This window comes from Ostrinia nubilalis, chromosome 3 (genome assembly GCF_963855985.1).
Source record: "Ostrinia nubilalis chromosome 3, ilOstNubi1.1, whole genome shotgun sequence".
In the NCBI taxonomy this organism is placed as follows: domain Eukaryota; kingdom Metazoa; phylum Arthropoda; class Insecta; order Lepidoptera; family Crambidae; genus Ostrinia; species Ostrinia nubilalis.
The window spans coordinates 7,597,212-7,615,738 of NC_087090.1; the positions used below are offsets into that span (position 1 = coordinate 7,597,212).

Here is an 18,527-nt window from a genome sequence, read left to right on the forward strand (position 1 = left end):
AGTCTACAGGGGGTAGTGGTGGTTCAATGAGCCTAAATTTTGTGTTTCGTGAGTGCTTTGGGGCATCGTAGATATAAGTAACATACTCGATATACGGGGTAAAACTTGAATACTTACCTTTAAACTATTTACAAAGTGAAATTGCAACGTGAGAAATCGATACTCGAATGAGAAAAAAAAACAAAAAAATATCGAAATGGGTCGTCGAGAAAAAGAAGGCAGTTTTCTTAGTGGCCAGTGTCGCACGGCCTAGGCGGCCGTAACACAGGAGTAAGGGACAGACTGGTGACTCTTTCAAACACTGATTTCGAATTATACCAGTTCAAAACCAGTAGAATTTCTTCTCGGAAGATTAAAAAGAAAACGAATAACATTGTGTGGGATGATGTTGATCTGAAGAAGCGTTGACTTTATAGACACTTGGTGTTAATAGAGAGAACGCCTACTGCGAATTGTTCCAAATTATTAGGTTTTTGGGCAAATTCGAATAAAGGAAGGTAGCGTAATCTGAAAAGATCTCTGAAGACACTCGACTCTACCACAATGTAAATGCAAAAATTACACGCATACGCATACTTTTTGCTTTCTCAGTTCACCTGCGAAAACATTACAAAGTCACTTTTGTAACGTTTAATCTGATCTATGAGTAGGTCCATAATACAGTAGTTAACAGCATGACATGTTTAACCTCATTTTTTACCTACTGTATTATGATACCCAGTATGTTGTACTACTGTAGTGATAAATCATTACCTATACCGGATATACTACATATTTAATGAGTTAAGGAGTAGGACTAGATTTTATGTAGCTAATTATGCTAGCTACATATTTTATTATTCCCTATAAAATTGTTGAAGAATGAGCTTTGTCAAATTCTCCATACATATTATTGTTGCTGGATTATTATTTCATAAAGTACAGTTTTCATAGCTAGGAACTGAATTAGTTATCAGTTTATTTCAATGAAAAAGTAGTTTAGCTAAAAAATTATGAGTGTCTTTATGTAGGAAGGTATAAAGAAATAGTACTTATGTATATGTATACTCATACCAATACGAAAACACTAAACAGACGCAGGCCCTAGAATGTAAAAGTCCAAACGTTTTTAGCATTAAGGTACTTAGTTGTCATGCAAAACATCACCTCCATGCTCATTTGCCCCATGCCCAGCGTGACCGAGGTCAACGACCGCCGTTGTTTGGGCGAGCTTACCACTTGATAAATTCTTACGGACTTCCATGTCTGCTGCACTGATTCAGATATTACGTCACTAACTTAAATTCAATATGTTGACTGATTGGAAATATACAGTAACCAGGCATTAAGTGTAACACTAGATAGTCTCATGCCGCACTTCATCGGACCGTTGTCATCCAATATTCAGATCACGGCTGACCCCACAAACGATGGCCATTCCCCATTTTAATTTAACCTTTATAACTTAACTAGTAAGATTAGTATTCGAAAGAAACGCTCGTTTTGAACTGGTACCGGAGTTCTCAGTCTGGACGTGACTAATAAGGTTTAAAAAATAAAACTTAATATTCTGGTTTACTGGTATCACGGTTCTGCCAAATCAATTCATGGAAACTTGAATATTGGCTGTATGTTAATGTGGTGGTCTAGTGGGTAAATAATAGTTTTAAATAATAAACTAATATCTTATTCAATGTTTCGATATTGTAGAGTTTCTGACTCCTCACTGAATGTGGAAAAAATCTATGATTTGCTTTCAGTGAACGTCGTTTTCTGCATCTCGCATCGTGTTTTGTCACTGATCAGCGCCTAGACTGGTCTGAGCAGTAGAGTCTTGAGTTGTCTGAGGCCGCGAGCGAAGTGGGGCGCAAAAATGTGGCGCAGTCGATTGATCGAAAGTTGTGTCGTCAGAGTTGTCAACCTTGGCATTTGTGCGGGTTCCGGGCCCGGCGAGCGTGAGACGACCTCTGCTAGATAATGTACCAAAGCACCAGTATTCGTCTCGCCCATAAAAGTTTATTGAATTTATTCCTATACGTATAACGCTGACTCGAATATTATGTGAGTCTTTGTTCTGACTGAAAACTTTATAATGTAGGCTCTATCTATACTGGAAATGAAGCGCAAATTAATCAATCTTGCTAAATAACAAATAAGTGCATATCGTATTATTTCGTTTATCAAAAACTAAATACGCCCCTTTAATTTCTTTCATGTAGGTATTTCTGTAAAAATTCAATCATGTAATGAATCTAAAATATATTAGTGCAAAAAGAGTTCTAGAGTTCTTAGTTCAACAAATAAAGAATAATTAGCTACCTTCTAAATCTCAAACCTTGAACAACGAATCAGTCACGCGCGCTTAAAGTCATGTAAAAGCTGTAACTAGTACTGCGCTACGAGTACATTGACCAGTCTACGTTTGACGTAACATTCAAAACCACGGTTCGTCGTTAAAAAGTAATAGAGGATGATGTCGAGATTTTCCGACAGAGGTTTTGTCGATTCATGTCGATAAAATCACAACGAAACGCGTGAGTGAGAGTAGTCGGAGAAGCGGAACTAACGCGTGTCATCTCGTCTCGAGACTTATTGCCCAAGAGCCAAGACTGATGGCTATATAATGCGTCACTACATGCCTCTCGATGCACCTTACTCAGGGCTTTGTTATGTGCACATTACTAGTTAATGTGGTGAGCCAATCTATAACGACATCGTTAGTCGCATTTGCACATTGAAATGAATTTGTAGTAACAATCTGAGGTGTCTCTGACTATTACTGAGAGTCTTCAACTAAGCTCCCGCAAATATGCCTTAGTTAGAGTAGGTAAATAGCGAAATCTGTCGCCAAATAAAATTACATTTACTCTACAGTCAAGGGTTTTACATTATGTACGTACATAGAATGTAATGCACAAATCCATTCGTCCATGGAATACCTAACTTATTTCCTTCTATGGGAAAGACTTAATTAACATCAGATTGCGGTCAAATATCTGCTTTTAGACACAAAATTGTGTTTTAGATTATTAAAAAACACTCGATTCTTGAACTCATTCCTTCTATTGAATATATCGCTATGCACTCTACCAAACTTATCTTTAAGTCGTCTGAAATAAAGTGACGAAAGTGAAATTGTAAATGCGTCAATATCCGATTGCCTGTGACCTCAAGTCAAGTAGGAATGACCTAATCGCCTATAGTTTGAGATAAACCGAAATTGACGCGGCATTACGATGACGTGTCAGCGTAATTTTCAGCCTCCATGATGATGTCACTGCGCACAGAATCCGCTCCGCACATCTACGTAAGCGACCAACTGTATAGCTCACCCACACCGTTACAAAGTTTAGTCTCATCGACCTCCCAAACAGTTATGTAGGTACGAGTACCTACCTACAAAAACATTCATTCTTTGGTAGCAATTCTCCCAAAACAATTGAAGGAAAATTAAATAAATGTAAAGTCTACTCAAATACTCGTAGAATACTGGTTATCTTATTGTAAGACAAATGAGATGATTAACGTAAAATGTAACGTAACTATTGAATGAAATAGAGCGTAATACAGCCTAATTATACCTACCTACTTATAATACATTTATTTAATTACTTGGGCTACTGAAAGTCTACCTACATCGATAGTACATACTTACATAAAGATCTTAAAAGTAGTTTGTATCTGAGGTAGAGTCTTAAATAAATTCTTATAAACTGTAATTTCCGCTATAGTGTACTGCACTTTATACTAATACTAAACTACTGAACTTTATTTACAAGTACGTTCTATAATTATAATGAAAAGAAAACTCTTAAGTTTAAAAATACTGTAAGTAACTGACCTGCCCCCATAGATCTCATTAGCGAGCGGAGTAAGCTCGTCGTCGGAGTTGTCGCTCGCCTCCTCGCGGCGCTTCCCTCCTGACGCCGCCATCTTTGTTTACAACCCTGAAAATTAGAAAATATAGCATTTACCTATATCATGATTGGAAAAGACGACCGAGTAACTGTTTGTCCCGAGACAAAAGAAGAAGAAGATTGTATCAAATTATGGTGGAGTTTATGGTCTATCAGTAACAGTTAATGTATCAAGTGTACGAGTACGCACTCGTTCTATGATATTGCATTGCCTGAATTACCTCACAGCTAAGAAAATTAATGTTGGATATCATTTGTAAAATTTTACGATTCAGGGATACATATTAATTAAGTACCTAACATAGGTAACAACTGCGATTCTTCTTTTCAAGTATTGGCAAATTTAATTACATATATTTTTTCAATAAATCATTACAGTAACCTTTCAGGTACTGCTCCAGTTCTCACGATTAAACTTGCAAACGTGACCCAAGTTAATCGTGACAAAATCAGTTCCCATTCAGTTAACAATTTCATTGTTCATATCAACATCATAAAGCAGCTAGTTAGAGAAATATTCGAAGTTAGTATCAACATTTGAAAGCGTTAACGTAGTACCTACGTGAAGGTTTGGCAGTATTACGGCCGAATACTGAAACGCCATTTAAATATTTGACGGCTTCTCAAATAGTTAAGCAGCTCCTAAACTTACATTTCGCATACTCAAAACAATATCTGAGCAGTTCTCAATTTGTAAGCACCTCTCAAATTAAGTTGCACTTAAACGCCACTCAAATGAATTTTCGCATACTGAAACGCCATTCAACGCTAAGCATTACTCAAACAACTGTCAAATCGTCTTAAGCAGCTGTTAAATTTGAGAGTGCTTGCCCGGTATCTTAAATCCTATTCTTATACCTAAATCGACCTAAATAGTGGTAAATAATGTGTGTCATCGTTATCATTTCTTTCGAGCCTTGAGGAAATACCTAGATCTAATCGCAGGAACGCAATAAGGCTGAACGCTATTGAAAAATATTATTATAATGACATGCAATTCCGAGCGAGGTTCCGCGTCTCTAAAGAAACGGTGTTGTTTCTGGATTCATAATTTGGAAGCTCTTTGAAACCCCTCACCAAACGCCATACAACCAGTGGACCAAATACTTATTATAACCCTACTGTTCTACGCAACGGGAAGTTATGAACGTGTACTAGGTGATATCTTCCACATCTAACAGCCAACTGTGCATCGTATAGTGCACGAAGTAACAACCAAAATAGCTGCTATGAAATCGCAATACATAAATATGCCTATTTCTGAGGAATAAGGGGACATCGCGTAGCAGCATTTCCAAGAGTTGTTGATTTGTCAATTTGATGCTCTGTCAACAATGATAAATGTCAATTGTGGTTACGTTTCGGTCCACGATCGCCACTTAATAGATTTCAACAATAAAAAGTATTACCTTTAAAATTATTTTTTTAATTAAATAAAAATGCAAGCATTAATTTTTTTATATGACAAAACGAGATTTATATATAATAGAAACTAAAAATAAACTGTTCTATGTTAAGTTGATTGAGTATATTTCCATAAAAGACAATACATAAACAAACGATGCTGCGTGTAATGGATAAAAAACGCAAAGTTATCATTTGTGTAAATGAAAACATACTTTTTTTGGTAAATGTTGCCATTATGTAAACATTTGAGAGCTGCTTAGCTGATCACGGCTTCAAATCCGTTGAGTGGCGTTTGAGAATACCATTTAAAATTGAAGGATACTTAAATTTAGGAGCCCGTCAGCTGAGTGAAAGATTTGAGTAGCGTTTCAGTATTCGGCCGTTAGTATGGTAAGTATTACTTATGTTGGTGTAACGCGAGGTAAAAACTAAGTGCAAACAAATGATATGAAGGAAAAGCATAAAACTTTCGACACTCAAAGAAATTCAAGTTTGTGTTTTAAACATTGAAATTTTACTACTACGAAGTTTGAGTTTGAATCTAGTTTAGAGCGTCGTTTCATAATATTAGGTATAAGTAAAACAATTAAATCCTGGTTCTATTTCTTGTATCGTATTACTTTCATTTGATCGACTCCGCGTATAGCCCCACAATACTTATCCAGCGTTCAATAGCATTCTCTTTTCAGCATTACTGGTTGATCCAAGGTAGGTACCTTGCGTTAATCACTCGTATAATCAGCACGTCAAGCTATACAATGCAGTGTTTTATTCAATTGTAATAGGTGCTATTTTACAACAAAAATGTAAAGTCTGATATGCTGTCGACCGCACAAAGCACATTCCTCGCGTGCAAGCCTCCGACCTTGCCGGTCGTTCATCCCTTGCACCAGTGGGTAACTACTTCGAAAAAGCACCATTTAAATTCAGTGTATCGTTTTGCTTTTTATAGCTTTAAATAGGTACGTAAGTATGCAATTTCTTTTATGCAGAAGTACCTTTTAAATTTTAGGACATCAAATATTTTCGTACACAATTCTCAGATTTTTTCCTTTACTTAATTTTCTGCTTTGTTGCATTTCTGAACACTTTGTTAATTTAATCTAGTAAAAGCTACATGAATTTGAAATCCATCAATCCTTGGTTTCAGTGGGTTTCACTAACTTTTTAACTACTATAAGCTTCCATAGTTACGCACTATACTTAGAAATCGAAATTAATACATTACATTACATTACATACAAGGCAGATTTTCTTAATAAATTTTATTTTCTCAGATATGCTTTGTGGTTTGTGGATGATAGAGCAAAGCCATTTGAGTAAATAAAACGACTGATTCATTTTTCTTGTTAAAATTTTAAATATAAACGGATAGACGTTCCATTGTTAAATTTGTAACCTCAGTCCACGAAAGGGGCCTTGATGCAGAACACCAAGGTCAATATCACAAAGTTTAAAACTCGCCCTTTACGAACACTATGTTAATTTTTAACGCAGGTTATAAGTAGATAACTTATTAAAGGTATAGGAACCAATCTTTATTATTAATAACTTCCAAACGCTGCAACACTGTCAGTTTCTGAGAGTTTCTTAGTTACGTTTTTATGTAGGTTAGGCCTAGAGAAAGGATACGAAGGCTATCTTTTGTCTCCAAAAAACTTTGAAAGGGAGCCATTTATGTGGAAGTGGAAGCCTCCATTTATCCTTTTAAGGGTCTTAAAGGGAATATTAAGATGAACAATAATAATATTTATATTTTTGGTCATGTGTCATTAGACTTTGTGACTGATAAAAACCACGCAAGGAAAGTCGCAGGCAGAAACAAGTTAAATTAAATTAGTAAGCTTCGCTGCTGTAACTAACATCAGCTACTTTTGCAACGCAAACATTACTAAACACGCGATGATGATAACCTTTATGCAATACACATCATCACCTGGTTTTGTACGACTAGAATTCAATAGAAACAAGTTACATGAACAGTATTGTATACGTTTCAGTTTTATTGATACAGTTCTATGTTACAGTCAAAACCATCATCGGTCAAAACCAGCCAAAAGTTGTTTTAACTGATGCCCTTGGTCAATATCAGTTTTGACTGATTGTTCCAGTCAAAAGTGGTTTTGACCAAGGGCGTAGGCGTAGATCAAAACCACTTGTGACTGCAAAAATTAGTCACTTTTGACTGATTTTAACAGTCAAAAGTGGTTTTGACTGTAACATATACATTTTCATGTAGAGCCCTTTAGAGGCTGCAATAAAACACATTCCATTTTAGATCCGTACTGGCGCCGTTGTATCTATTGAAACTGAAACATTGTAACATTCATGTCTTATGCTTGCGATTATGGCCTCTATAAAGAGCGAATTAAGGCTATAACCGTTCAGACTGAATTGGTTCAGCGATAAGACCAGCGCAGGCGCAGGGCGCGAGGCTCAAGGTCAGCGACTTCGGAGGCTCTGACCCGCTGGACAATGGCTCGCCTACAAGCCTCCATTGTGCTATCTTATAATAGACAATACTTGAATTCAATCTCATACAGAGTTGTACAGCTCACAACACCATATCTGTTCTTAAAGTACTCTATTTTTAGGAACGAATATTATTCAGTCTCTATACATAGAGTCTAAGAGACTATACGTCTAAACTCAAATCTTATCATTCGGTAATATTTTCAGTAAATCATCATAAAAATTATCAATTTTGTAACAAGAAAACACACGTTCGTATTACCTTCATCCTAACTAGGTAGGTAAGATATAATGTACGTTACTCATGTTAATTAAACTTCCCAAAAAATAGGTTCAATGTATCAGAATGAAGTTTAGTAACCCACAAATTAAGAACCGCAATGATAATATAGGTCGATGAACTAATTAAACTTAGCACTGTAAGTCCTTTGTACGAGGAAAAGACATAATGAAGAAAACGTCTCTCGTTTCCGGAAAAAAGACGAAAAATTAAGTGTTTTGGACAATGACCCCAAGTTTATATTTTTGCAACCTACGACTGGTATACCCTGATATTTAGGTACAAACACTTACATGCCTGTTATTTCAAATGCACATAGGTATTATATTTAATTTGTCACATGAATTACTTGATACCATGGAAAAATACTTGTATAGTAAATGTTAAGGCTCGATCGTTCGTTACATTGTAAGATGCGAGTTGCACGTTAGATTTGAAAAGCCCCTCTCCTAATGACTATGCTAAATACAAACCACATATTTAGAACATTATTTTGTACTAGTTAAGATGGTAGAGCAGGTTTGACAGTTAAAATTGTTTGTGGTCATGCCTAGAACAACAACTTAACTATCCATAAACAAAGATGTAAGTAAGAATAACCACGTAAAATGTGTACCTACAATAATAAGTATACCTTAATTGCTTTATAATAGAAATTATATAAAGCCCATTTATTAAAACCCTGCCAATCAAGTTTTTGCCAGATCCTAATGAAGTTGTAGATAATGAGTTGATTAACAGCAGTAATGATAGCGTAATCCACTTTCTAAAAGTACTTCGGTACCGAATCACTTTAGATATTTTTGTGACTAATAAATCAGAAAACTACGGGTTAACATATTGGTTACAATCGATTTCAATATTTACAACGTATCTAAATAGGTTACGTCATATTCCAATTTGCTAATGCTACGCGGCCAAATATTACTACCTATGTTCAAAATAAAACGTAAAAAGCTAGACTTTGAAAATCAACTACATAATAAGATTATTTTTATGCGATACAAAAGGTGTAATAGCGTCCCGTAGACTCTACTACGAAACTACAATGCTACGAGAATAACGAGAAATTATTAATCTACTTGCTATCTTTTGTCTGTGTCAGCTTGCACAAAAGCACAAACAAGTAATCCACTGCTCTGTATCTTAAGGCCATATTGTCGTCAATAAGTGGTTTAAACAAGAATTATAATCCCTATATTTGTACCAGCAGCGCCCGCGCAGGCTCACTTTCACTGTTGGCGGCCGCCAGCTGGTAGACCCCCCCCCATCCCCCCTACCACGTCCGCCATGTTCTGCCTGCGACTGCGCAACACTGCCTTACATTCATAACTTAATAGTTGTCTAACAAGTGATTGAGAGAAATACCTTTTTTTAGCTGAATCGACCTGCTTGCGAGCGACCTATTTCCTAGGAAAGTAGTATGTTATTCCGGAGAAGTAGTATGTTATTTAGCATTCACGAGCGCTAGTATAGTTAGCAAAGCTAATAATTTGGCGATACATTTCAATCCAAGAAAATACAACTACATGTACTTGTACACCCGTATTCACAAAAATATTACTATGAGGTCTCACAGTGCGCGTGGACGCATAGAGTGACACACGAACCAATCACAGAGCTCTATTCAAAGCTGTGCGTTCGGTTTTCTGCTTCACTTATGCAAGCATCGTTTGTGAATACGGGCGTTCTGCAGTTCCTATACCAACACAACTGCCATTACTCAACAGCGTTGCATTTTGTCACATAATACATCATTCATTCTATTAACAATTTAAACAGTTACTAAGTAATGCAAGCTTAGCTTATTGAAAAAACCTGCCGTTCGTGCGTGTAAAAGATTTTCCGTTACACTTTACATAAGAGTCATTTGCAATTTATTTGTAACTCTATAAGAACTGATTGCAAAATGCGCACACTGGTCACGAAGACTTTTCATAAACAATATTTTACAGAAACGATAAATAGTCGAAGATTAATGTACTCGTACCCGCTAATGGAATATGGAAATTGTACAGGCAATTGAAAAAACTACTAACTAGACTCTACTTTACACTATTTACAGTTGGATACCGACGTGAAAACATTTAATTTACGTAAAAGAACGGTTATATCCCGCATCGATAGTTCTGTACAATCCCTCTGGATAATTCTAAAAGTTTATCTTGAAACATAAACAAACTTTACTTTGCATATTATATTGATGAATTTTGACTTTGGAAGTTTTGGAACATATAAAAAAGACTCGTTTTCAACTTTAAAACATCACCTACACAGTCTTCACCTTTCATAATTTTTCACTTGTAGTTGCAATTTGTCTCTAATCAATAAATCAAGTCTGTGTAACCTGCGTATCAGCTGGACGTAACGGCGCGCCAGAAAACTGCTGGAGCGTGCCCTAGCAGATGCGACCTTGCATATACCACCTTTGGACGAATTCAAATTGTAGCTATGCCGTTATTCATTCTATTTACGACTTGAATTCTTGAATCTTTTTATTAGACCCTGCGTCAATTAAAGTTATTTCCCTTGAGGTTTTTCTTCTGCTCTTTATTTATTCTTTGCTTTGCCCATACTTAATTGACGTGAAAAGGACAATGACCAAAAATGTATGTATGGAGTGTGGTCCAAATGTCCACCACTAACGAGACCTATGTAGTAAAATAGTCTACTAAATACTGATTCATTATAAACAAAACGGAATCAAAAATATGCTGTCAGTAAAAAGTTATGACTGAAGTAAAATTCATGTTTTTCACCTTTTCATCTGAAAAATTTTCTCGATATCAGTCTATCCATCGCACATTTTGGACTAATCTATGCATGTTATGTCATGTCGCTTAGTGTGCCGTGTTAGGTTCTCGCTAAAAGAAAAAAAAACTCAGAAGAAAGACAACAATATTGGAATACTTTGAAATATGCGAAAGGGGTAAAAATAGTCTTTTTTCCAACTGGCACTGGGTTATAGACGAATTATTTATATTATACTAGCTGTGCCTACGACTTTGTACGCGTGAAAATAGTTTGAATAATATTTCCCATTTTTACAACATTTGTCTTTACTGCTCCGCCCCTATTGGTTGTAGGGTGATGTTATATATAACCTAAAACCATCCTTGATAAATGGGCTATCCATGGCAAAAATATTTTTTCAAATAGGACCAGTAGTTCCTGAGATTAGCGCGTAAACTACTACAATTTTTCAAACTGTCGTAACTTTTTACTGACAGCTTATTTTTTTTTCGTCCCATACTGAAAGTTATTCTCTATTTAATGGACTATAAGCCAATATAGGTCTCATTAGTGGTGGACATTTGGACCACTTTTGGTCATTGTCCTTTACAGTTTTCGCTTTCATTGGGGATAAGTATTCTTTTGTAGAGCAATTAATGAGTTACTTACCTACTATATTTAGTAGGTATAGCCTGAGTATAAATGTGAATATTTATCAATACCTACATTACTTTCATTAAAGTGTATATTTTAAAAAGTAAGCATTTAACTTTACGAGAAAATGGCAATCATTTACATTGTGGGTAAACGATGCTGATGATTATGATAAGCCTTGCACTTTGCAAGTTGTAAAAACCAGTTCCCTTAATGTAGCGAGCAACAACCTCTCGGCATCTTCCGGAAAGGACCCAAACACACCCAAATTTCGGGTCATATTTGCACAAGATTTTTGAACACATTAAATGATCGTATTTATATAATTTGCAGTTAGGGTCAATAGTCAAACAGGAAACTTACGTATTCCTTATGTTTACCAATTTACTTTAAAATAATACTCGTAAAATCTCTACATACGAGTTCATAAGTGTATCGCATCCTTAGTGAAATATCACCTACCTATTATTCAGATATGTACACAAGTAGGTATACTAAAGTTTTACTCTACAAAAGGCCCAGTACTCAATTGTGATCTTTACAGGTACCTATCTACGAGTATAAAATAGCCGAGTAATGAAAAAACTAAGTTTACATACCTTTACTGAATAAACATTTTTTCTTTCTTTCTTTCTTTCTTTCTTTATATCACATATTTGTAGCAAGTAATTATTAAGTTATTAATATGATACTCGTATTTCTGAATCGTTTCTTTAGCCTAGTTATAAAATTACGTTGTGCGAGCTCTTTTTTATCTATAAATTATATTCGAATGTTTGTAACAATTTATGCAACAGTGAAGTTATATAAAAATTATTAAGTACAATTGAAAACTGACAATAATAAATTATGGTACAATAATTAATTTACATGATTTGATGAGAGTGTCATTGCTCATCAAAAAATTGCGGAACTTTCATATCTTTTACGCAGTAGATAATTGATTAGTGCTTTTTCGGTTACTTATTTGTGTTATTATTGAGAATTTGTGTTTTCTGCAGTTTTTGACCAACTGAAATTTAATTGAAAGAAAATACTTAAGTACTGTGGCGGTAAAATATCAAACCTCAGCTATAAGCTCAAACCTTGAAATAAAACTTGAATAAAACAAAAAATCATGAAACAAGTAAACCTTAGTTTTACTTTTTGTTGTGGTCGAGTTACCGATGGGCCATGAGCAAGAAAATCCATACAAAAAAGAGAAAGTAGGCCTTCGCCGGCCGACACCGCGGACATGGCCTACGAACGTTTGAAGCCAATGGTTTTTGCTTTGAATATTTCGTGGGCACAAATACATAATGTACAAAACTATAAAAAAACTGCGCGTGAGACAATAAAAAAATATTGATTTTTTTATGTACCTATCCTATACCTCCTAAATAATTGCTACCTATTTTTAATGATTATTTTAAAGTTCCAATAGATATTTATTTAAATTATCCGATATATAGTGATTTCATTTGTTTTATATGTTTTTAATTTGCAACGCCACCTTATTTCAAAACGATTATATCTAAACAACATAAAACGTCAAAACGCTAGTGCGTTGAAGTCTTTTGTAGAGCGAGCGGTTCGATCGTTATTAAATTGTTGCGCCCGCGCTTACAACACGCCCGCTCGTATGACGTAGCCTAAGGCATTACTACATTCGCTATTATATCGCATTATAATAGCACATTGTTGGAAACAGGTTTATCCTAATTCTGCAAGTTTATATCTATTAAAATAAAAATATGTTTAGATTTCTGAATCTTTCAACAGGTTTTGACACCTAGGTATCAGTATCTAACGTAAATAAATTAATAGACTTTTTAACTTAGCGTTTGTCATCACGTTTCGACACATAATACATTCTAACTAAAGACTGATTGTAGATAACACTTTTTACACAAACATGTTCATTGTTCGCTCTAATACATTATTAATGCTAATCATAATCCACTTTCTTCCGGTCAAAGCTAGTCAAGGCTATGATGCATAATTGCTGGTCTGTACCTACTACTGATTATCGTTCGTAATGCCACTAGCATAAGAATATGATGCATGAGGGCATGCGGCATGATCAAAATGCTAACACTACATGGCAGTGTAAAGTGTACCTTACTTTTAGCAACCTACAGTTAGATAACTTGACTCTACAAGCCATTGCATTCTGAAAAAGCATAGCCGTATTAATCACTAGTGATTTCACACCAAGATTTTGGGAAATATGCGAATATGACCACATCGTGTTTCGGCAAACGGTGCAATGAAGGTTGGCTATAAAAAGTTTCAATGGAGTAATAAAAAATTCACGAATTTTAATATGATTAGGTTGAAGGTTTTGGAAGTGAAGTGTTTCAGTTATTTCGCTTTATTTCTCAACTGAGTCAACGATTATTTATACAGTCGTAAAAATCTTGAATGAAATATGTAGAGCTACTGTTCAGTGTGTTCAGGAGAACGAAAAGAAAAAAAGTGAAACTACATTTGCACACAAATATTATGCAAAAATTACTTAAACACATATTAGTCACTCCCTAATAAATATTTAAACAAATGTAGTTACTTCAACAATGAAACTTTTTTTTCTAGTTAACAACACATCGCAAAAAAATAGGTCATGGTTAATAAAAACGCATGTAACGAATACGTCACAAAGTTGCCATGCCAGTTGAAGAGCCATGTCATTATAGTCATTATATTTTCAATGATAACGAATTTCTCGTTACACGAATACACAATATGCTTTGTGGAATCTGTTAGAAAACGAGAATAAGTACTAGGTATATGAGCTTATAAATATTGCTTTATTAGTTCATCGAAACAAGGTATTTTCGTTCTACGAGTAAAATAAACAGAATTGTAAACGAGATCAGATTTTTTTGGTATCACGGTCGGCCACGTTTCTAGGTCCAGCTTAATAGTGTCATAAGTATTCTCGAAATTCCTTGAATGTAATTAAACCTCGTCAGTATTGCACATAGAACAGGTCGGACTGCGCAACATAATGTTATTAATTAGCTAATTTTGTTTTAATTACGTCTGCATCACAAATTGTTCTTTTGCGTATACTGAGAACGACCCTCTGGCGGAACCGGATGCGTTCGCGGCCTTAGGGTAACGACGCGTTGGTTTTCTACTTCAGTGTGTTTTGTGAAGGCAATTACAGGCCTTTACAACAGACGATCAATATAATTAATGAATGTATTAGATACATAGATAAACTTTGTTGTGGTTGTAAAGCTTCGCCAAAGCCAATGATATCATCACGATTCTAAAAAAAATGTAAGGATCGATTCATAGGCTAGATCTTACTGGCATTTAAATAAAATGTGAATGTCACGAAGGTCACTTCTCTATGTATGCAACATTGGATTGTCTTTTTAATTGTTTCAACCATTACCAGTGGAACAAGACACGTAGCCCAACTTCTTTATCATGTTTTATCTACATCTAAATGTTAATATACCTAATATTAATGAATTTAGAGGCCGAGCTGTACGAATAAAACTACAGCTCTTTGTTTTCCATTATTACTTCTCCCATGCCAACGCCGCCTACATTCACTTTTGTTTACGATTGCGAATATGTACCCAGTAACACGCGAAACCAAGCCAAAGCTAGTTTTCAATAGACCATTTATTATCAATTTATACGCATTTACGAGCTGTCACAAGTAATTTTTCCGCAGTACTCAAGTACGCGTAAGTTTCACAAAACAAGGCGATTTCGAAACTTTCGAAAAAGAAATCATGCAATCGGCCGTTAATAGAAGCTTTACTGTCATTCATTAGAATCTACTTTCGATGTCTAGCAAGTACGGATCCTGATACAAGACTAAGTTATGCAATTGATCACCAATTGCAGTCACCCTCGCATACTTTCGTAGCTGATCGTGTACAGCCTCGGGCCGGAAAGGTCAGCTGTTGGTGAAGGTAGCAGGAGCAATTTGAAGTAAAATAGAGCTTACCGTGAGGGTTGGAGAAGGAAGAGTGGTGAATAAATCCAAGGAAATACAGGTGTTGTCACTTCACTGTGTTGTTGTGTTTCGTGGTCACTCGCGGGAGTTCGTGCGTGCGCATTGTGCGCAGGCGCCTGTGCTCGGTCGGGTCGCCGCGCGCTCACTGCGGCCGCGCCGACTCTCGACCGACACGCTCAAACTTACGACCCCTTACTTGCTTTCCATCTCGTACAGACTTTAAGGCACTGAGTATAAGGCATTCTTGTATGAACGGATTTTCAAATTTGAACTCCAGATTTTGGAAATAACATCGCGATTTTGATGATCGGGTGGTGTTTATGCAGATGTTCTCACTGGTCGCGTTGCTTCTTATAAAAATGTAGAGTTTATTAACTTTACTTTAAATATTTACTAAAAGCAGAGGAAAACATTTTTTTTTTTCGCTCACTCTTTTCTTTGACTGAAATGACACCAGGTACAAGGCGTAGTAAAATAAATAATTCATTCACTAGCCGCTGAATCCTGAATCTAAACTTACGAGAAAAGGAAGCTTTTTGACATAAATCTTCTCTGTTCGTTATCTCTTCCAAAAGTCACTTAATTTTAATGTAATTTAAAAAGTAAATTAATGCCATATAATATTTATCATTCACGAATGGAGGTTACGCGATGAGAATCATTAGGCTTGCTAAACAAAAGTTTTACATGATATTGAAAAATACTGACAGTCGAAACGAATGAAACATACTTTTATAGAACTACCATGTCTAATCATTTATTTTGTTGAAGCCGTCTTCGAGGGTTCCGGGTTCGCGTCAGGTTTTGGAGAGTCTTCATACGGGGCCCGTCGTTAGAGGTCCGAAGTTCTTTCACAATCTTTATGGCTTCCTTAGTTAGATGGTTATTTTCGTCTCGCTGTGAATATTCAAATGAACTTTAAATATACAAAAATGAAAAATCTGTAGTTTGAAAAGTACCCACTCAAGTTTTAAAACAGTTGGTAACTTACTTAAACAATTAGTTAAGAAGAGTTAAGACGAGCAGACAGTTTTGAATTTCTAGACGCTAATTCACTATTTGAACTCACTGGTGTTTATCTACATTATACAGGTTTGTTTATCTACATTCTAATTATTTTAATTTTCATACAAATACGATTTTATAAATTTTATTTTGTATGAAAATTTAAAAAAATAAAATTATGATATCAAATTTCTGACTTCACCATACCATTTATATGCATATGTTGACATGGGCTAGTGTCGTCAGCTCATATACCCATTTACCTAACACCCTGTATTCGTTTACAATATTTTGCAGAATATAAATACATGTTACTACTCACTCCGCCAGTATGAAGCAACATCTGAAAGCCGCGTATTTGGTAGAACACCATCATACCGAACTGGTATACTAAGACTGTTCCGAAAAACATCAGGACCAGCCACATCATCGACCAGCTTGCGGTCGTGCGATCAATGTGCACCTAAAAATATTAAATGGGAAATAAACTGTAATTCTAAGAAGCTTAAAAAAGCTATACTTAGTAGATAAGCAAAGAAATACTGCGCAAACCCAGCTAGCATGTTTTGTTGATACGGCTCTAGTGTGTTATTTTAAAAAGTAATCAAGCTAAATAAAGCAATAAAGAAGCATAGATAAGAGTACCTATTTATTCACTGTACCATAAGCTAAGTAAGCGGTTTAGCTGTTGCTAGCGAACTACAAAGATAAGTTGGCAAAAAACTTGCCTAAATCCTTCCCATCTCTTTAGCCTGCCAATACTAACGCTCGTATTCACAAAGATTACTATGAGGTCTCACAGTGCGCGTGGACGTACAGGGTGAAACACGAACCAATTAGAGCTCTATTCTACGCTGTGCGTTTGATTTGCTGCTTCACTGTGCAAGTATCGTTTGTGAATACGGGCGTTAAACCTATCTATCACAAAAAACTAAATCTTACCACGTTTGCATCCACATCGTAAAGAATGCCAGTCGCCGCCTGTCCGAAAAGCTGGTCATCAATCCAAGACCACATAAAGGAATAGTCAAATTGCAGCAATAAAATCCCAAGCATGAACATGCAACTTAGCAGTATCAATGATGATACCATTTTGTGAAATGTTCCTGTAACATAAAAATGCTTGCATAATAATGAAGTAGGTAACATAGTCTTAAAGTAAATTAACGTGCCTCTGTTTCACAGTTACTTAATTAGTAAATAAAATAAATTATAATAAAATAAACCTATTTAATAGCCAACTAGCATCAATACGAATTACAATTATAAAAATAAAGCATCATATTATTTATATTTTATCACGATTAATGTAGAGCAGTCAGGACTCAGGACGTTTAACTTTCTGATTCAGAATGAATTATTGCTAAAATGTGTCTATAAATTAATACCTAATTTACCTTTAACGCAACCAATTCACTTGTTGTTTCCTATTGATATGCACAAATATTTGTATATCAGTGATTATTATCTACACGACACGTAATAATTAATAGGTAGCCGTTCGTAGGTGATTTTATCTGTTAGTGATTAGACCAGACTCATATCTCACCAACAAAAAAAAGCAGTTTGATTACATTACTTGAGCTATAAAAAAATATTGTTACATCTCGCCAAATCTGCTTTCTACCTTTTAAACATTTTGTTATCTGTTTAGTTTGGGAAGATTTTCAAAGTCTACGACAGGGACACGGGACACAAGGTCTGTAGGTCTTTACCTAGTGCCAAACCCTACATCGGCACCTATCGGCACTTGCCTTTTCGATTTCAATTATCAAAATAACACATGGACTAATCATACTAATTTTTTAGCCCAGGCAAGATGAGGAAAACAATTAGATGCTCCATCTCCGAGAGATAGGTTTCAAAAATTTTATCAAAGTGAGACTGTTATCTTCATTTCATTAAAAATAAAATATTATTAGTTTATTACTATCTCTTAGATACCTATAGCTACCAACCGTGCGATGTGGAAGTCATTGGGGAAGGCGAAGGCCTATGTTCAGCAGTGGACTTCTTGTGGCTGAAATGATGATGATGATGATGATATCGCACAACTTAGGCACGACTTAGGCTGGTTTTAGTGTCACGCGGACCGTCCGGTGCGGACCCGCTCCGCACG

The 18,527-nt window shown here is 35.6% G+C and overlaps 1 protein-coding gene and 1 long non-coding RNA gene across 3 annotated transcripts in view; both read right to left on the reverse strand.

Moving 5' to 3' along the window:
- LOC135087803 (chitin synthase chs-2) overlaps positions 1-15,557 on the reverse strand; it is a 32,521-nt gene extending 16,964 nt beyond the window's left edge. For both annotated transcript variants that reach the window (XM_063982601.1, XM_063982600.1), the window contains exons 1-2: positions 15,395-15,557; positions 3,821-3,926 (exon numbers count right to left, since the gene is read on the reverse strand). In XM_063982601.1, the coding sequence (XP_063838671.1) occupies positions 3,821-3,912 (92 nt within the window). In that variant the 5' untranslated portion in view covers positions 3,913-3,926; positions 15,395-15,557. The remainder of the gene's footprint in view (positions 1-3,820; positions 3,927-15,394) is intronic.
- A 598-nt stretch (positions 15,558-16,155) lies between these two features.
- LOC135088292 (uncharacterized) lies at positions 16,156-17,871 on the reverse strand. Its single transcript, XR_010260996.1, has 4 exons — positions 17,806-17,871; positions 17,351-17,514; positions 16,731-16,871; positions 16,156-16,300 (listed from the first exon to the last, which is right to left on the reverse strand). It is a non-coding gene; the product is annotated as an uncharacterized LOC135088292 (long non-coding RNA).
- Between the last annotated feature and the right edge of the window lie 656 nt (positions 17,872-18,527).